At 42.7% G+C, this 19,412-nt stretch overlaps 1 protein-coding gene across 25 annotated transcripts in view; it reads left to right on the forward strand.

Annotated features, from left to right (window-relative positions):
* Window positions 1-19,412, forward strand: part of LOC110837355 (uncharacterized) — a 75,709-nt gene that overhangs the window by 15,751 nt on the left and 40,546 nt on the right. For 18 of the 25 annotated variants that reach the window (XR_015537733.1, XM_087358300.1, XM_087358286.1 and 15 more), the window contains 6 exons: window positions 3,588-3,681; window positions 6,580-6,814; window positions 7,857-8,085; window positions 12,743-12,836; window positions 15,736-15,970; window positions 17,013-17,241. Coding sequence is in view for 3 of the 25 variants with exons in the window: in XM_087358301.1 (XP_087214427.1) it covers window positions 3,588-3,681; window positions 6,580-6,814; window positions 7,857-7,892 (365 nt within the window). In the remaining 22 variants the exon portion in view is untranslated. Of the gene's footprint in view, window positions 1-41; window positions 3,682-6,579; window positions 6,815-7,856; window positions 8,086-8,908; window positions 9,051-12,742; window positions 12,837-15,735; window positions 15,971-17,012; window positions 17,242-18,064; window positions 18,207-19,412 lie in introns of those variants that run through there. The other 7 variants (XM_087358284.1, XM_087358303.1, XM_087358285.1 and 4 more) reach the window with 5 other exon arrangements.

Raw genomic sequence — 19,412 nt, forward strand, 5'->3', positions numbered from 1 at the left:
TTGTGATGCAGCCACTTGTTCTCCCCCGCTGGTGGTGCTTGTGATGCAGCCACTTGTTCTCCCCCGTTGGTGGTGCTTGTAATGCAGCCACTTGTTTGCCCCCGTTGGTGGTGCTTGTGATGCAGCCACTTGTTTGCCCCCGCTGGCGGTGCTTGTGATGCAGCCACTTGTTCTCCCCCGCTGGCGGTGCTTGTGTTGCAGCCACTTGTTCGCCCCCGCTGGTGGTGCTTGTGATGCAGCCACTTGTTCTCCCCCGTTGGTGGTGCTTGTGATGCAGCCACTTGTGCTCCCCCGCTGCTGCTGCCGTTGCTGCTACCTACAAGAGATCTGAATTAATTGTTTGAGGAACAGCAGTCATCCTAATCAACCCCCTCCCCTTGCATTATTAATTTAGCACGGTGACATAATTTTAATCTAATCTCATCCCTCTCTATCCTATTGAGGATTTGTTACAGTGATGAGAGAATTTGATTTCTTCTTCTCAAGCTCTACAGTCCACTGTGAACTTTGGCTTCCTACACAATTCCTCCCCAGGCATGACGATCCTTAGCTACAGTGTGCCAGTTTTTAATTCCCATAATTTTCAAATCTATTTCATCTTTCCACTTTTTACGTGGCCTGCCTCTCTTTCTTACTCCTTCCATATTTGTTGACATAATATATTTTTTGGCATTTGTTCATTCTCCATTCTTACAATGTTCCTGTACCATCTCAGTCTGAAAGATTTGATAACTTTTACAATATCTTCACCTTCTAATATATACTCTATCTCCTGATTCATTTTTATTCTCCGGTTTTCTCCTTCCTTTGTGTGGCCATCAGTTTTCCTAATAAATTTTATTTTGATTATTCTAAGGGCTTTCATTTCATCAGCCGTCATTGTCCAAGTTTGTGACCCATAGCTCAAGATAGGATATTCATTTTTGTCTTTCTTGACAGAAGTTTAGATCTAAAAAGTATAATATGTGCATAATATGCACAGTTTGCTAACATGATTTTATTATGGATGTCTTCCTTCAATTTATTGTCATTATTTATTACTGAACCCGAATATGTAAAAAAATATGAACGCCTTAAGTATTAATATCAGCTATTGGAAGATTCTGAAGATCTCTTCCTGCTAATAATGTGAACATTTTCAAATATTCAATTTTCTCTTCATTTATTTCTAATCCCATTTTCTTTCCTTCGCCTTCTAATGCAACTGCCCTTTCTTTCAGTCGTGGTATATTTCTTGCAGTTAGTACAATGTCATCAGCATAGGCACATATTTGTTTGGATTTGTATACAATATTTCCTTTTTCAACAGTTCCTTCTAAGACTATATTTAGTGCTATATTAAATAGTGTTGCTGATGGTGCATCACCCTCTCTTACACCGACCATTGTATTAAATGGCCTACTACTTTTACTGTTGTCTTAACTTTCGATGTGTTACCTTGTAAACTCATTTTCACTAGTCTTATTTTCTTTTCTTGTATACCATAATGTTCTAAGGCTGTAAGCAGTTGATTTCTATGTATTCTATCAAAAGCTTGTCTAATGTCAATAAATATAATGTGTAAATTCGTATTATATTCATAGCTCTTTTCCATCGTCTGTCTCATTACAAATATGTGATCAATAGTACTGCTGTCATGTCTGAATCCACATTGGTAGTTGCCTATTGTCTCTTGAATATATACACTAAGTCTTAAGAGTATAATATTTGTTAAGATATTGTATGTTACATTTGAATGGGTAATCCCTCTGTAATTACTACATTACATTTTATCTTCTTTTTTAAAAATTGGACATATAAGACCTTCTTTCCATTCTGATAGCATTCTTTCTTTCTTTTTTCTTTTTTTCCCCCATATCATATTTATTAACTAATGTATTCTTGCTAACAGAACTTGGCTTCCTTGTTCTATTAATTCTGCAGTAATAGAGTCCTTCCCCGGAGGCTTCTTATTTTACAATTATATTATTCATTCCTACTTTTACTTAATACATGTTGGTTTATTCAACAAAGGGCTGAGCTGTTATTTCTAATCCCATTTTCTTTCCTTCGCCTTCTAATGCAACTGCCCTTTCTTTCAGTCGTGGTATACTTCTTGCAGTTAGTACAATGTCATCAGCATAGGCACATATTTGTTTGGATTTGTATACAATATTTCCTTTTTCAACAGTTCCTTCTAAGACTATATTTAGTGCTATATTAAATAGTGTTGCTGATGGTGCATCACCCTCTCTTACACCGACCATTGTATTAAATGGCCTACTACTTTTACTGTTGTCTTAACTTTCGATGTGTTACCTTGTAAACTCATTTTCACTAGTCTTATTTTCTTTTCTTGTATACCATAATGTTCTAAGGCTGTAAGCAGTTGATTTCTATGTATTCTATCAAAAGCTTGTGTAATGTCAATAAATATAATGTGTAAATTCGTATTATATTCATAGCACTTTTCCATCGTCTGTCTCATTACAAATATTAGATCAATAGTACTGCTGTCATGTCTGAATCCACATTGGTAGTTGCCTATTGTCTCTTGAATATATACACTAAGTCTTAAGAGTATAATATTTGTTAAGATTTTGTATGTAACATTTGAATGGGTAATCCCTCTGTAATTACTACATTACATTTTATCTCTTTTTTTAAAAATTGGACATGTAAGACCTTCTTTCCATTCTGATGGCATTCTTTCTTTCTTTTTTCCCCCCATATCATATTTATTAACTAATGTATTCTTGCTAACAGAACTTGGCTTCCTTGTTCTATTAATTCTGCAGTAATAGAGTCCTTCCCCGGAGCCTTGTTATTTTACAATTATATTATTCATTCCTACTTTTACTTAATACATGTTGGTTTATTCAACAAAGGGCTGAGCTGTTAAATATTTACTATCTCTATTATTTATTTCAGTACTCTCATCTTATTTATTTTAGAGCTCTTCAAAATACTCAGCCCATCTATCTAAAATTTCCTTTTCACCTCCTATTAATTTACCTTGCTTATCCTTACATGCATTGAGTTTTGGTTGATTGCCTATTTTTATATTTAAAATTTACCTATAAAAATTTTCTATTTTAATTTTGAGAATTGAGTTGTTCTATTGTTTGTAATTGTTCTTTCCTCATTTCTCTTTTCTTCTTCCTACATATTGTATTGGCTTCCCTTCTGTAGTTGTTATATATTTCACAGTTTGATCTTGTTTGATGTTGTAACATTATTTTTCTAGCTTCATTTTTCTATCATTGCCAAACCAATCTGCATTTCTTCCTTGTTTCTCTATTCCTATAATGTCAGTTGCAGATTGTTTGATTTTATTCCATTCTAGTTCCACATTTTCTTCCTCATCATTTTCATTGTCCAAGACAACACGCTGTGATTAAGAGAATTGATATGTGTCGATATATTCCAGTATTTGGCCGGAAGGATAGGAGTCTGACAGTGTTTTATGTGGTTATCTCCGGTCTCCTCGGTAACTCCCATCTGTAAATAAAAGATTCGAACGCTTGTTAGGAACATAACCACTAGGCACGTGAGAACCACATGCAATCACAGTCACACGATAAGTTTCTTTCTTCTTCTCTTTCCAGTGGTCTTCTTGCTGCCGATATTGACACAAATCTCACGGAAGGTGCTGCAAAAGATAATCAGGAAAGACTTAAGATCTACAGTTGAAATTCAGCGGTAAGTGTCGCAGTACTTCTTCACTTCTCCCTCCTCTTCGTTTGTTTCTTCTTCTTCTCCTTCCTCCTCTTTTCCTTCTTATCTTCTTCCTCCTCCTACTCCTCCTTCTTCTTCATTTGTTCAGTCCTCAGTTCTAATTCTTCTTGAAACTAATAATTTCATAATCAGTGTCGTAATTCATTCTTATGTGCTGCTTTTGTTTAGCTGTGTTCTTGGCGTCCATCACACTCTAAGTACATGATCTCAAGGCACTTAATAGCCTGACACACACCCAGACAGACAGTGATGAATGGGACTGTGATCTTTTGTGAATCGTGAGTGAAAGCGGTAGATGACTGGCAGTATGCCACATTGTGCTAATACAGTTTAATTGAGTAATTGAAGAGCTGTGGCGTATGCTTGCAACAGTGAAGAAAGTGTTTATTCTCACCACATTGATGCAGTTGTTCATGATTTGTGGCAGGAATGGGACGTGCTCCTGTCTAGCCACTGGCTGGGAGAGTATTCGGGAATACCACAGTGAAGTGGTCAGATAAATCTCGAGTCATGTTACGGATAAGGAAGAAGTTGAATATCAAGATTCCTTTACTTCCACTTTCATCGAAAAGTCTCTGGTAAGACTGGACAATATGTGCAGCTGGCACTGCAGAGCAAACTTGCTAACGAATTGAGGGCCCACAACAATGCTGTCTCAGGTTGGAGGTTCAGGAAAGTGTTGTTTACGGCTGATTAATGATTAATAGAATGAAACATGTGGCTACAGCTAAGCTGTACCCCACGGTAGTTAATTGAAGACTGCCGATCACGGGGAAATACGATGGCAATGGGATTTCTGGTCGCAGACGCAATCTAGTTACTGTGCAACTGGCTACCAACTAACATCAATCTACGTCACAAACCAAACTACCAACTAATATCTACAAGAGCACTAACCATCATTACTCAACCATAACTACAAACCCACAATCACTACCATCAGCGCTATGAATCGCTCTACTTGATACAATCAATACACTACTTGTGAGACCAGAAATCTCATTGAGCAGTTTTGCACGTAAGAGTGAAATTAAATGTAGTCCGGCACTAGCGATGTCTGTGAAGGCGTATGCATCAAATTATGTAATGTCCCTGTCTTTTCGGTTTCACCCCGCAGTGAGCGAAATCATTTAGGCTATTCATAATATCTCGTATATGCAATTGATGGACCTAATTTTGGTCACGTTTATGATAGTGGATGAGAAATTGCTAAGATTTAGGTACCAGAGGGTATCATTGGTGGCATAGTAACTTAGGAAACGAGACTGAGAGGGAGAGTCATGTGAAAAGTGTAATACCGCATTGTGGGCGTAATGTCTCACCAAACAAAAAAATTATCAGTTCTGTTTGGAAGAGTAGAGAAAGTCAACCTAGAAGAAGAATAAGCAGCAGGTAGTGGCCATCACTATTCTACTGAAATAAAGTTGTAGCTGCCCTTGTTACCTGCGTTGGATTTGCCAGATATCTCGTGTTTAAGAGAAGGTAATGGATGTACAGAACTTGCCTGAGTCGGCATGTCACGCGACATCTTGGAAATGAGATTGAGAACAGTCTCAAAGTTCTGAGTTCGCCAACTGAAGCAACGCATTGTTCGGGAGGGTCGGGCAAGTGGGAGATATACCCGATGAACCCTTTCCCTCAAGCGGCCAATAAACGATGCCCGCGTGCAGTGTCTCCTGACAAGGTATTCAAGAGGACATTGGGAGCTGAATGCCATGACTTGACTTAGGAGGAGTGCGTGGGCAAAAATAGCGTGACAGGGAAATTGTGACCGCTGCCACTCAGCAAATGTTCTGTTGCGTGATTGGGTTATGGGAGTGTTGAAGCATGGGACATGAACACAGACACACACACACACACACACACACAATACAGTCTTCTGACACGTTCTCTCTTCAGTATTGTCGACAAATTTCTTGTGATCTCTCCTATTCTGTCATCTCTCCACTTGTACGTTAAATACTCTCCTCTGTTTTAGTCTGTCTGCTTCCATCTTCTCCTCTCTGCAGCATCTATGTGATATTCTGTCTCTTCACGTGTCCTCTGTCTTCTGTAAAAGACGTCACACGTCACGTCTCATCTTCTGTTGAATCTGTCTCCTGCCACCTGTGCAGTCACCTCTGTTACGCGTCCTGTATTCTCTCCTCTTCCAAGTTCCATCTTGTGCCTTATCCTGTCCTATCCCTGCTCTCTTCTTTCTTCTCCCTCCTGTTCTCTCTCACCTTGCCTCTCCTTTCCTCCTCTGTTCTGTTCCCTGATTCTGCCTTGAGTCCACTTGCATCTTCTCTTCTCATTTCTTGAGTTCTCTCATATTAAGACTTCATTGCTTTCTTCATGTGTTGTCCGTTGTCTCCTACTATTTGCCGCCCCTGTCGTCTTTGCTCATGACCCAGGGGGTAACTCAGTCACTTTTGTGACTTTGTTATGGACTGGACGACCAGGGGGTTCAATCCCAGACAGGGCAGAGGATTCCTCCTCTAGCCCCTGCGTCCAGGCTGTCTCTGGGTCCCACCCGTCCCCACAAGCACTTGCATGGCGTATAGTGGGACAGCTTCATTTATGTTCTCTCCTCTTCTCTTTTCTCTTCCCGTCCATTCGCTGCACTGTTCCTTATGCTTCTGTTTTTCTCTTCCTAATTTCTAATTTCTCTTCTCCTCTCTGTACCCTTCTCTTCCATCTTGTTTTCTCCAGTGTTTTCTTCTTCTTCCCCTTTTCTCTTCTTATTTCTTCTTCTCCTCCTCCATTCTCTCTCCTCTTTCTGGTCTTGTCTTGTTTTTTAAGGTGTGGGGAGACTTGAAATCCTTTCAGACTCATTTCCACTTCTGGTGAAGTGACCACTGTTTCTGTCTCTCGTTCTTCCAGGAAATGGAGCATTCTTCATTCCTACTTGCAGTTGAGCCATTTCGTGTGGAGTGTGGATACTGACTTCACCATTCTAGTTTTGCCGCGTTCCAGGGTTCCCTGTTGGACAATACCGTGTTGCACCAAGTGGGACAACCCCTTACTTGCGTTGCCCGCCCCCCACGACGAGGACGTACTAGAATGGACTTGGGGGGCAGCAGATTTTGCCTCTAGTTGTCCTTCACACAGACAGCAAGTAATCATCTTTCAGATTATGTTATTTCAGGAATTTACTGTTACTTCACATTTTTCGCTTGATTCGGTTTGTGGATGCACACGTGCACCAGTGTCCTGTTTAGCCAATGAAGGATGCCTCTTCACATGAAAACATTTCAAGTTGAACTAGGAGCCCGTTGCAGACCTAACTGATTTTACGTGCCAGCTATATGAAAGAAAATCCACGAAGAAGAAGTTTGCAACTTCCAGATTTTCAGAAATGCATAGACAGCCTGCATTGTGATGGAAACAATCTGTGAAGTGGGCCTATGCGTTTTCGTGGACATTAACTGATGCATCATTCATTGTTACACCCCCTCGCCACGGTGAGGCACAGGACATTGAGGGGGGGATATGAATTCCTCGTCCATCTTCAGGAACAGAGGATTCCATATCCGAAATAAAGGGCACATGTTGGAACCCCTCCCAATGCCGATACTGCTCTAACGTGCTTCAACCGAGAGTCGACTCATTGCCTCTAGGGCCTGAGTCGGAATGACGGTCTGAGCTCATGAAGAACAATAAGAGCATCTTTTGGAATACCAGTCCACGTCTCTTCATTTCACCACATCCTTCCCATCAGTTCTCCAGATAGGGATGTTTAGCTATGTGCAATTAAGTTCCTAAGGATATATGTTCTCCCTCCCTCTGCCCCCCCCACACCCCCACCTTGGCCCCTGGGAATCCTGTCTTGAGTCGACTCTCCGGAAGCCTGTGCAGTTGATGTGAAATAATAGGAGAGCCTTTCATGAATAAGGAGAGTAAAATCCTGCCTCCGCAATCACTGTTCAGTTGCATCCTTGGGACTTCTCAGTATGCATTTGTTGGCACATCCTTTGTGCATTCCTGTACCTCTTCGCAGCTTCCTCTCCTGCCAATGTCTGACCCCCCTCACCCCGTGATTTAACTAACATATAGAAACGAGCAGCAGATTTTGCTAACGGCCATGTAGATTCTGGTCCTGATTTTACTAAAACATGATGCATTTTTGTTTTCCTTTCTCTAAGGTTACGCTGTCTTAGTTTCAGGTGTCCTCAAATCTAAGGAGTCAACACTAGACCCACGTCTGTGTACTGAGAGAACTGTGCGGACGGGACCTGCGCTTGTTTTGAGACTTGGGGACTGCGATCGCTGGCAATGGACACACGTAAATTTACAGATCTTTTGGTGTTAGAGTTTGCCGGCCATGCATCATGCATGCAAGACAGACAGACAGAATGAGGAAGAAGGAGGAACCCCGAAGCACATGAAGTGAGTAGAATTAGGTATTGTGTTGGTTTGTTAGTGCTGATAGATTATAAGTGACCTGTTAATCTGTACGTGTGTGTTGCCAGTTGTGTTTGTACACATAGTTTTCATTGCTTAAACATGCCGGGAGCTGTTACTAGCCCAATATCATAACATCCTGTACCTTGTTAAGTTACGCGAACACTTCATCAGAAATCAACAAGTACTAAGCTCAGTGCCACGTTGTCCTGTTGGAAATCGTGGCATGCTTCCAAGGACCGTATACAATGTAACGAACCTGCATTTTTTACACGAGTGTCTAGACAGTCGCTTTTTGACTGCATCCACGATCATTATGGACGAAATTTGAGGAACGATAGTACATTCTTTTAACTGATACGCATTCTGGAGTGTCGCGGATTTGTAGCCGTGTCGTAAACCAAAGCTTTGTACTCTGAAAGCTGGCAATTAAGCCAGAACATCCATCCACATAGGTCTATGATAAATATAAATGGAGAGCCAAGCTTCATATACCTCAAAGAAATCTACCCTAATATTTTGAGGGACATCAGTCAGCCTAATCCTTCCCTTGGATTATACAATTAGCATAGTAACAATATTAATCTAGTCTCTTCCTTCTCTAACCTATTGAGAATATGTTACAGTGATAAGAGAATTTGATTTGTGTCGATATATTCCAGTATTTGGCCGACAGCGTAGGACTCTGACTATGTTTTATGAAGATTTCTGTTTTCCGGGTTGTTGCGCCAAGTAGAATGGTAGATGTTTACCAATGTTTCAGAGGGGGAAGCGGTGCTCTCTGGAATGCTTCCGGAGTCCTCGAAGAGCGTGAATGAGGGTCTTCCATTACCGGCTCATGTGAAGTCCATCTTCCCTGTTGAAGTTATCGGGATGTAATTGAATCTCGATGGCTTCCCTGATTATCTGATTTATGTGGTTGTCACCAGTCTCCTCCACAGCACTGATCTGTAAATGAAAGATTCAAATGCTTGTTAAGAATATAACCATTAGGAACATGAGAAACGCACGCAATCACAGTCACAGAACAAGTTTATTTCTTCATCTGCTTCCATTGATCTTCATTCTGCCACTCTCACACAAATCTCACAGGAAGAACTGCAGAAGATAATCTCGGAACACTTGAAATCTAGAGTTGAAACAAGTCAGTAAAAATCGCAGTACTTCTTCACTTCTCCGTTGTCTTCCTTTCCTTCTTCTTCGTCTTCCTCCCCTTTTCCTTCTACTTCTTACTCTTCTGCTGCTGCCACTCGTGCTCCCCCAATGGTGGTGTTTTTGCTGCAGCGACTTGTGCTGCCCCGCTGGTGGTGCTTCTGCTGGAGCCACTTATGTTCCCCTACTCGTGCTGCGTGTGTTTCAGCCACTTGTTCTCCCCCACTGGTGGTGCTTGTGATGCAGCCACTTGTTCTCTCCCGCTGGTGGTGATTTTGCTGCAGCGACTTGTGCTGCCCCGCTGGTGGTGCTTCTGCTGGAGCCACTTATGCTCCCCTACTCGTGCTGTGTGTGTTTCAGCCACTTGTTCTCCCCCGCTGGTGGTGTTTGTGATGCAGTGACTTGTTTGCCCCCGCTGGCGGTGCTTGTGATGCAGCCACTTGTTTGCCCCCGCTGGTGGTGCTTGTGTTGCAGCCACTTGTTTGCCCCCGCTGGTGGTCCTTGTGATGCAGTCACTTGTTCTCCCCCGCTGGTGGTGCCTGTGATGCAGCCACTTGTTTGCCCCCGCTGGCGGTGCTTGTGATGCAGCCACTTGTTCTCCCCCGCTGGTGGTGCCTGTGATGCAGCCACTTGTTCTCCCCCGCTGGTGGTGCTTGTGATGCAGCCACTTGTTTGCCCCCGCTGGCGGTGCTTGTGATGCAGCCACTTGTTCTCCCCCGCTGGTGGTGCTTGTGATGCAGCCACTTGTTCTCCCCCGCTGGTGGTGCTTGTGATGCAGCCACTTGTTCTCCCCCGTTGGTGGTGCTTGTAATGCAGCCACTTGTTTGCCCCCGTTGGTGGTGCTTGTGATGCAGCCACTTGTTTGCCCCCGCTGGTGGTGCTTGTGATGCAGCCACTTGTTTGCCCCCGCTGGCGGTGCTTGTGATGCAGCCACTTGTTCTCCCCCGCTGGCGGTGCTTGTGTTGCAGCCACTTGTTCGCCCCCGCTGGTGGTGCTTGTGATGCAGCCACTTGTTCTCCCCCGTTGGTGGTGCTTGTGATGCAGCCACTTGTGCTCCCCCGCTGCTGCTGCCGTTGCTGCTACCTACAAGAGATCTGAATTAATTGTTTGAGGAACAGCAGTCATCCTAATCAACCCCCTCCCCTTGCATTATTAATTTAGCACGGTGACATAATTTTAATCTAATCTCATCCCTCTCTATCCTATTGAGGATTTGTTACAGTGATGAGAGAATTTGATTTCTTCTTCTCAAGCTCTACAGTCCACTGTGAACTTTGGCTTCCTACACAATTCCTCCCCAGGCATGACGATCCTTAGCTACAGTGTGCCAGTTTTTAATTCCCATAATTTTCAAATCTATTTCATCTTTCCACTTTTTACGTGGCCTGCCTCTCTTTCTTACTCCTTCCATATTTGTTGACATAATATATTTTTTGGCATTTGTTCATTCTCCATTCTTACAATGTTCCTGTACCATCTCAGTCTGAAAGATTTGATAACTTTTACAATATCTTCACCTTCTAATATATACTCTATCTCCTTATTCATTTTTATTCTCCGGTTTTCTCCTTCCTTTGTGTGGCCATCAGTTTTCCTAATAAATTTTATTTTGATTATTCTAAGGGCTTTCATTTCATCAGCCGTCATTGTCCAAGTTTGTGACCCATAGCTCAAGATAGGATATTCATTTTTGTCTTTCTTGACAGAAGTTTAGATCTAAAAAGTATAATATGTGCATAATATGCACAGTTTGCTAACATGATTTTATTATGGATGTCTTCCTTCAATTTATTGTCATTATTTATTACTGAACCCGAATATGTAAAAAAATATGAACGCCTTAAGTATTACTATCACCTATTGGCAGATTCTGAAGATCTCTTCCTGCTAATAATGTGAACATTTTCAAATATTCAGTTTTCTCTTCATTTATTTCTAATCCCATTTTCTTTCCTTCGCCTTCTAATGCAACTGCCCTTTCTTTCAGTCGTGGTATATTTCTTGCAGTTAGTACAATGTCATCAGCATAGGCACATATTTGTTTGGATTTGTATACAATATTTCCTTTTTCAACAGTTCCTTCTAAGACTATATTTAGTGCTATATTAAATAGTGTTGCTGATGGTGCATCACCCTCTCTTACACCGACCATTGTATTAAATGGCCTACTACTTTTACTGTTGTCTTAACTTTCGATGTGTTACCTTGTAAACTCATTTTCACTAGTCTTATTTTCTTTTCTTGTATACCATAATGTTCTAAGGCTGTAAGCAGTTGATTTCTGTGTATTCTATCAAAAGCTTGTCTAATGTCAATAAATATGTGTAAATTCGTATTATATTCATAGCTCTTTTCCATCGTCTGTCTCATTACAAATATTTGATCAATAGTACTGCTGTCAGGTCTGAATCCACATTGGTAGTTGCCTATTATCTCTTCAATATATACATGAAGTCTTTTGGGTATAATATTTGTTAAGATTTTGTATGTTACATTTGAATGGGTAATCCCTCTGTAATTACTACATTACATTTTATCTCTTTTTTTAAAAATTGGACATGTAAGACCTTCTTTCCATTCTGATGGCATTCTTTCTTTCTTTTTTTCCCCCATATCATATTTATTAACTAATGTATTCTTGCTAACAGAACTTGGCTTCCTTGTTCTATTAATTCTGCAGTAATAGAGTCCTTCCCCGGAGCCTTGTTATTTTACAATTATATTATTCATTCCTACTTTTACTTAATACATGTTGGTTTATTCAACAAAAGGCTGAGCTATTAAATATTTACTATCTCTATTATTTATTTCATTACTCTCATCTTATTTATTTTAGAGCTCTTCAAAATACTCAGCCCATCTATCTAAAATTTCCTTTTCACCTCCTATTAATTTACCTTGCTTATCCTTACATGCATTGAGTTTTGGTTGATTGCCTATTTTTATATTTAAAATTTACCTATAAAAATTTTCTATTTTAATTTTGAGAATTGAGTTGTTCTATTGTTTGTAATTGTTCTTTCCTCATTTCTCTTTTCTTCTTCCTACATATTGTATTGGCTTCCCTTCTGTAGTTGTTATATATTTCACAGTTTGATCTTGTTTGATGTTGTAACATTATTTTTCTAGCTTCATTTTTCTATCATTGCCAAACCAATCTGCATTTCTTCCTTGTTTCTCTATTCCTATAATGTCAGTTGCAGATTGTTTGATTTTATTCCATTCTAGTTCCACATTTTCTTCCTCATCATTTTCATTGTCCAAGACAACACGCTGTGATTAAGAGAATTGATATGTGTCGATATATTCCAGTATTTGGCCGGAAGGATAGGAGTCTGACAGTGTTTTATGTGGTTATCTCCGGTCTCCTCGGTAACTCCCATCTGTAAATAAAAGATTCGAACGCTTGTTAGGAACATAACCACTAGGCACGTGAGAACCACATGCAATCACAGTCACACGATAAGTTTCTTTCTTCTTCTCTTTCCAGTGGTCTTCTTGCTGCCGATATTGACACAAATCTCACGGAAGGTGCTGCAAAAGATAATCAGGAAAGACTTAAGATCTACAGTTGAAATTCAGCGGTAAGTGTCGCAGTACTTCTTCACTTCTCCCTCCTCTTCGTTTGTTTCTTCTTCTTCTCCTTCCTCCTCTTTTCCTTCTTATCTTCTTCCTCCTCCTACTCCTCCTTCTTCTTCATTTGTTCAGTCCTCAGTTCTAATTCTTCTTGAAACTAATAATTTCATAATCAGTGTCGTAATTCATTCTTATGTGCTGCTTTTGTTTAGCTGTGTTCTTGGCGTCCATCACACTCTAAGTACATGATCTCAAGGCACTTAATAGCCTGACACACACCCAGACAGACAGTGATGAATGGGACTGTGATCTTTTGTGAATCGTGAGTGAAAGCGGTAGATGACTGGCAGTATGCCACATTGTGCTAATACAGTTTAATTGAGTAATTGAAGAGCTGTGGCGTATGCTTGCAACAGTGAAGAAAGTGTTTATTCTCACCACATTGATGCAGTTGTTCATGATTTGTGGCAGGAATGGGACGTGCTCCTGTCTAGCCACTGGCTGGGAGAGTATTCGGGAATACCACAGTGAAGTGGTCAGATAAATCTCGAGTCATGTTACGGATAAGGAAGAAGTTGAATATCAAGATTCCTTTACTTCCACTTTCATCGAAAAGTCTCTGGTAAGACTGGACAATATGTGCAGCTGGCACTGCAGAGCAAACTTGCTAACGAATTGAGGGCCCACAACAATGCTGTCTCAGGTTGGAGGTTCAGGAAAGTGTTGTTTACGGCTGATTAATGATTAATAGAATGAAACATGTGGCTACAGCTAAGCTGTACCCCACGGTAGTTAATTGAAGACTGCCGATCACGGGGAAATACGATGGCAATGGGATTTCTGGTCGCAGACGCAATCTAGTTACTGTGCAACTGGCTACCAACTAACATCAATCTACGTCACAAACCAAACTACCAACTAATATCTACAAGAGCACTAACCATCATTACTCAACCATAACTACAAACCCACAATCACTACCATCAGCGCTATGAATCGCTCTACTTGATACAATCAATACACTACTTGTGAGACCAGAAATCTCATTGAGCAGTTTTGCACGTAAGAGTGAAATTAAATGTAGTCCGGCACTAGCGATGTCTGTGAAGGCGTATGCATCAAATTATGTAATGTCCCTGTCTTTTCGGTTTCACCCCGCAGTGAGCGAAATCATTTAGGCTATTCATAATATCTCGTATATGCAATTGATGGACCTAATTTTGGTCACGTTTATGATAGTGGATGAGAAATTGCTAAGATTTAGGTGCCAGAGGGTATCATTGGTGGCATAGTAACTTAGGAAACGAGACTGAGAGGGAGAGTCATGTGAAATGTGTAATACCGCATTGTGGGCGTAATGTCTCACCAAACAAAAAAATTATCAGTTCTGTTTGGAAGAGTAGAGAAAGTCAACCTAGAAGAAGAATAAGCAGCAGGTAGTGGCCATCACTATTCTACTGAAATAAAGTTGTAGCTGCCCTTGTTACCTGCGTTGGATTTGCCAGATATCTCGTGTTTAAGAGAAGGTAATGGATGTACAGAACTTGCCTGAGTCGGCATGTCACGCGACATCTTGGAAATGAGATTGAGAACAGTCTCAAAGTTCTGAGTTCGCCAACTGAAGCAACGCATTGTTCGGGAGGGTCGGGCAAGTGGGAGATATACCCGATGAACCCTTTCCCTCAAGCGGCCAATAAACGATGCCCGCGTGCAGTGTCTCCTGACAAGGTATTCAAGAGGACATTGGGAGCTGAATGCCATGACTTGACTTAGGAGGAGTGCGTGGGCAAAAATAGCGTGACAGGGAAATTGTGACCGCTGCCACTCAGCAAATGTTCTGTTGCGTGATTGGGTTATGGGAGTGTTGAAGCATGGGACATGAACACAGACACACACACACACACACACACAATACAGTCTTCTGACACGTTCTCTCTTCAGTATTGTCGACAAATTTCTTGTGATCTCTCCTATTCTGTCATCTCTCCACTTGTACGTTAAATACTCTCCTCTGTTTTAGTCTGTCTGCTTCCATCTTCTCCTCTCTGCAGCATCTATGTGATATTCTGTCTCTTCACGTGTCCTCCTCTGTCTTCTGTAAAAGACGTCACACGTCACGTCTCATCTTCTGTTGAATCTGTCTCCTGCCACCTGTGCAGTCACCTCTGTTACGCGTCCTGTATTCTCTCCTCTTCCAAGTTCCATCTTGTGCCTTATCCTGTCCTATCCCTGCTCTCTTCTTTCTTCTCCCTCCTGTTCTCTCTCACCTTGCCTCTCCTTTCCTCCTCTGTTCTGTTCCCTGATTCTGCCTTGAGTCCACTTGCATCTTCTCTTCTCATTTCTTGAGTTCTCTCATATTAAGACTTCATTGCTTTCTTCATGTGTTGTCTGTTGTCTCCTACTATTTGCCGCCCCTGTCGTCTTTGCTCATGACCCAGGGGGTAACTCAGTCACTTTTGTGACTTTGTTATGGACTGGACGACCAGGGGGTTCAATCCCAGACAGGGCAGAGGATTCCTCCTCTAGCCCCTGCGTCCAGGCTGTCTCTGGGTCCCACCCGTCCCCACAAGCACTTGCATGGCGTATAGTGGGACAGCTTCATTTATGTTCTCTCCTCTTCTCTTTTCTCTTCCCGTCCATTCGCTGCACTGTTCCTTATGCTTCTGTTTTTCTCTTCCTAATTTCTAATTTCTCTTCTCCTCTCTGTACCCTTCTCTTCCATCTTGTTTTCTCCAGTGTTTTCTTCTTCTTCCCCTTTTCTCTTCTTATTTCTTCTTCTCCTCCTCCATTCTCTCTCCTCTTTCTGGTCTTGTCTTGTTTTTTAAGGTGTGGGGAGACTTGAAATCCTTTCAGACTCATTTCCACTTCTGGTGAAGTGACCACTGTTTCTGTCTCTCGTTCTTCCAGGAAATGGAGCATTCTTCATTCCTACTTGCAGTTGAGCCATTTCGTGTGGAGTGTGGATACTGACTTCACCATTCTAGTTTTGCCGCGTTCCAGGGTTCCCTGTTGGACAATACCGTGTTGCACCAAGTGGGACAACCCCTTACTTGCGTTGCCCGCCCCCCACGACGAGGACGTACTAGAATGGACTTGGGGGGCAGCAGATTTTGCCTCTAGTTGTCCTTCACACAGACAGCAAGTAATCATCTTTCAGATTATGTTATTTCAGGAATTTACTGTTACTTCACATTTTTCGCTTGATTCGGTTTGTGGATGCACACGTGCACCAGTGTCCTGTTTAGCCAATGAAGGATGCCTCTTCACATGAAAACATTTCAAGTTGAACTAGGAGCCCGTTGCAGACCTAACTGATTTTACGTGCCAGCTATATGAAAGAAAATCCACGAAGAAGAAGTTTGCAACTTCCAGATTTTCAGAAATGCATAGACAGCCTGCATTGTGATGGAAACAATCTGTGAAGTGGGCCTATGCGTTTTCGTGGACATTAACTGATGCATCATTCATTGTTACACCCCCTCGCCACGGTGAGGCACAGGACATTGAGGGGGGGATATGAATTCCTCGTCCGTCTTCAGGAACAGAGGATTCCATATCCGAAATAAAGGGCACATGTTGGAACCCCTCCCAATGCCGATACTGCTCTAACGTGCTTCAACCGAGAGTCGACTCATTGCCTCTAGGGCCTGAGTCGGAATGACGGTCTGAGCTCATGAAGAACAATAAGAGCATCTTTTGGAATACCAGTCCACGTCTCTTCATTTCACCACATCCTTCCCATCAGTTCTCCAGATAGGGATGTTTAGCTATGTGCAATTAAGTTCCTAAGGATATATGTTCTCCCTCCCTCTGCCCCCCCCACACCCCCACCTTGGCCCCTGGGAATCCTGTCTTGAGTCGACTCTCCGGAAGCCTGTGCAGTTGATGTGAAATAATAGGAGAGCCTTTCATGAATAAGGAGAGTAAAATCCTGCCTCCGCAATCACTGTTCAGTTGCATCCTTGGGACTTCTCAGTATGCATTTGTTGGCACATCCTTTGTGCATTCCTGTACCTCTTCGCAGCTTCCTCTCCTGCCAATGTCTGACCCCCCTCACCCCGTGATTTAACTAACATATAGAAACGAGCAGCAGATTTTGCTAACGGCCATGTAGATTCTGGTCCTGATTTTACTAAAACATGATGCATTTTTGTTTTCCTTTCTCTAAGGTTACGCTGTCTTAGTTTCAGGTGTCCTCAAATCTAAGGAGTCAACACTAGACCCACGTCTGTGTACTGAGAGAACTGTGCGGACGGGACCTGCGCTTGTTTTGAGACTTGGGGACTGCGATCGCTGGCAATGGACACACGTAAATTTACAGATCTTTTGGTGTTAGAGTTTGCCGGCCATGCATCATGCATGCAAGACAGACAGACAGAATGAGGAAGAAGGAGGAACCCCGAAGCACATGAAGTGAGTAGAATTAGGTATTGTGTTGGTTTGTTAGTGCTGATAGATTATAAGTGACCTGTTAATCTGTACGTGTGTGTTGCCAGTTGTGTTTGTACACATAGTTTTCATTGCTTAAACATGCCGGGAGCTGTTACTAGCCCAATATCATAACATCCTGTACCTTGTTAAGTTACGCGAACACTTCATCAGAAATCAACAAGTACTAAGCTCAGTGCCACGTTGTCCTGTTGGAAATCGTGGCATGCTTCCAAGGACCGTATACAATGTAACGAACCTGCATTTTTTACACGAGTGTCTAGACAGTCGCTTTTTGACTGCATCCACGATCATTATGGACGAAATTTGAGGAACGATAGTACATTCTTTTAACTGATACGCATTCTGGAGTGTCGCGGATTTGTAGCCGTGTCGTAAACCAAAGCTTTGTACTCTGAAAGCTGGCAATTAAGCCAGAACATCCATCCACATAGGTCTATGATAAATATAAATGGAGAGCCAAGCTTCATATACCTCAAAGAAATCTACCCTAATATTTTGAGGGACATCAGTCAGCCTAATCCTTCCCTTGGATTATACAATTAGCATAGTAACAATATTAATCTAGTCTCTTCCTTCTCTAACCTATTGAGAATATGTTACAGTGATAAGAGAATTTGATTTGTGTCGATATATTCCAGTATTTGGCCGACAGCGTAGGACTCTGACTATGTTTTATGAAGATTTCTGTTTTCCGGGTTGTTGCGCCAAGTAGAATGGTAGATGTTTACCAATGTTTCAGAGGGGGAAGCGGTGCTCTCTGGAATGCTTCCGGAGTCCTCGAAGAGCGTGAATGAGGGTCTTCCATTACCGGCTCATGTGAAGTCCATCTTCCCTGTTGAAGTTATCGGGATGTAATTGAATCTCGATGGCTTCCCTGATTATCTGATTTATGTGGTTGTCACCAGTCTCCTCCACAGCACTGATCTGTAAATGAAAGATTCAAATGCTTGTTAAGAATATAACCATTAGGAACATGAGAAACGCACGCAATCACAGTCACAGAACAAGTTTATTTCTTCATCTGCTTCCATTGATCTTCATTCTGCCACTCTCACACAAATCTCACAGGAAGAACTGCAGAAGATAATCTCGGAACACTTGAAATCTAGAGTTGAAACAAGTCAGTAAAAATCGCAGTACTTCTTCACTTCTCCGTTGTCTTCCTTTCCTTCTTCTTCGTCTTCCTCCCCTTTTCCTTCTACTTCTTACTCTTCTGCTGCTGCCACTCGTGCTCCCCCAATGGTGGTGTTTTTGCTGCAGCGACTTGTGCTGCCCCGCTGGTGGTGCTTCTGCTGGAGCCACTTATGTTCCCCTACTCGTGCTGCGTGTGTTTCAGCCACTTGTTCTCCCCCACTGGTGGTGCTTGTGATGCAGCCACTTGTTCTCTCCCGCTGGTGGTGATTTTGCTGCAGCGACTTGTGCTGCCCCGCTGGTGGTGCTTCTGCTGGAGCCACTTATGCTCCCCTACTCGTGCTGTGTGTGTTTCAGCCACTTGTTCTCCCCCGCTGGTGGTGTTTGTGATGCAGTGACTTGTTTGCCCCCGCTGGCGGTGCTTGTGATGCAGCCACTTGTTTGCCCCCGCTGGTGGTGCTTGTGTTGCAGCCACTTGTTTGCCCCCGCTGGTGGTCCTTGTGATGCAGTCACTTGTTCTCCCCCGCTGGTGGTGCCTGTGATGCAGCCACTTGTTTGCCCCCGCTGGCGGTGCTTGTGATGCAGCCACTTGTTCTCCCCCGCTGGTGGTGCCTGTGATGCAGCCACTTGTTCTCCCCCGCTGGTGGTGCTTGTGATGCAGCCACTTGTTTGCCCCCGCTGGCGGTGCTTGTGATGCAGCCACTTGTTCTCCCCCGCTGGTGGTGCTTGTGATGCAGCCACTTGTTCTCCCCCGCTGGTGGTGCTTGTGATGCAGCCACTTGTTCTCCCCCGTTGGTGGTGCTTGTAATGCAGCCACTTGTTTGCCCCCGTTGGTGGTGCTTGTGATGCAGCCACTTGTTTGCCCCCGCTGGTGGTGCTTGTGATGCAGCCACTTGTTTGCCCCCGCTGGCGGTGCTTGTGATGCAGCCACTTGTTCTCCCCCGCTGGCGGTGCTTGTGTTGCAGCCACTTGTTCGCCCCCGCTGGTGGTGCTTGTGATGC

The sequence above is a fragment of the Zootermopsis nevadensis genome, unplaced genomic scaffold (genome assembly GCF_977971745.1).
Source record: "Zootermopsis nevadensis isolate Lab colony 2312 unplaced genomic scaffold, Znev_1.0 Znev_ptg000029l, whole genome shotgun sequence".
NCBI classification, from domain to species: domain Eukaryota; kingdom Metazoa; phylum Arthropoda; class Insecta; order Blattodea; family Termopsidae; genus Zootermopsis; species Zootermopsis nevadensis.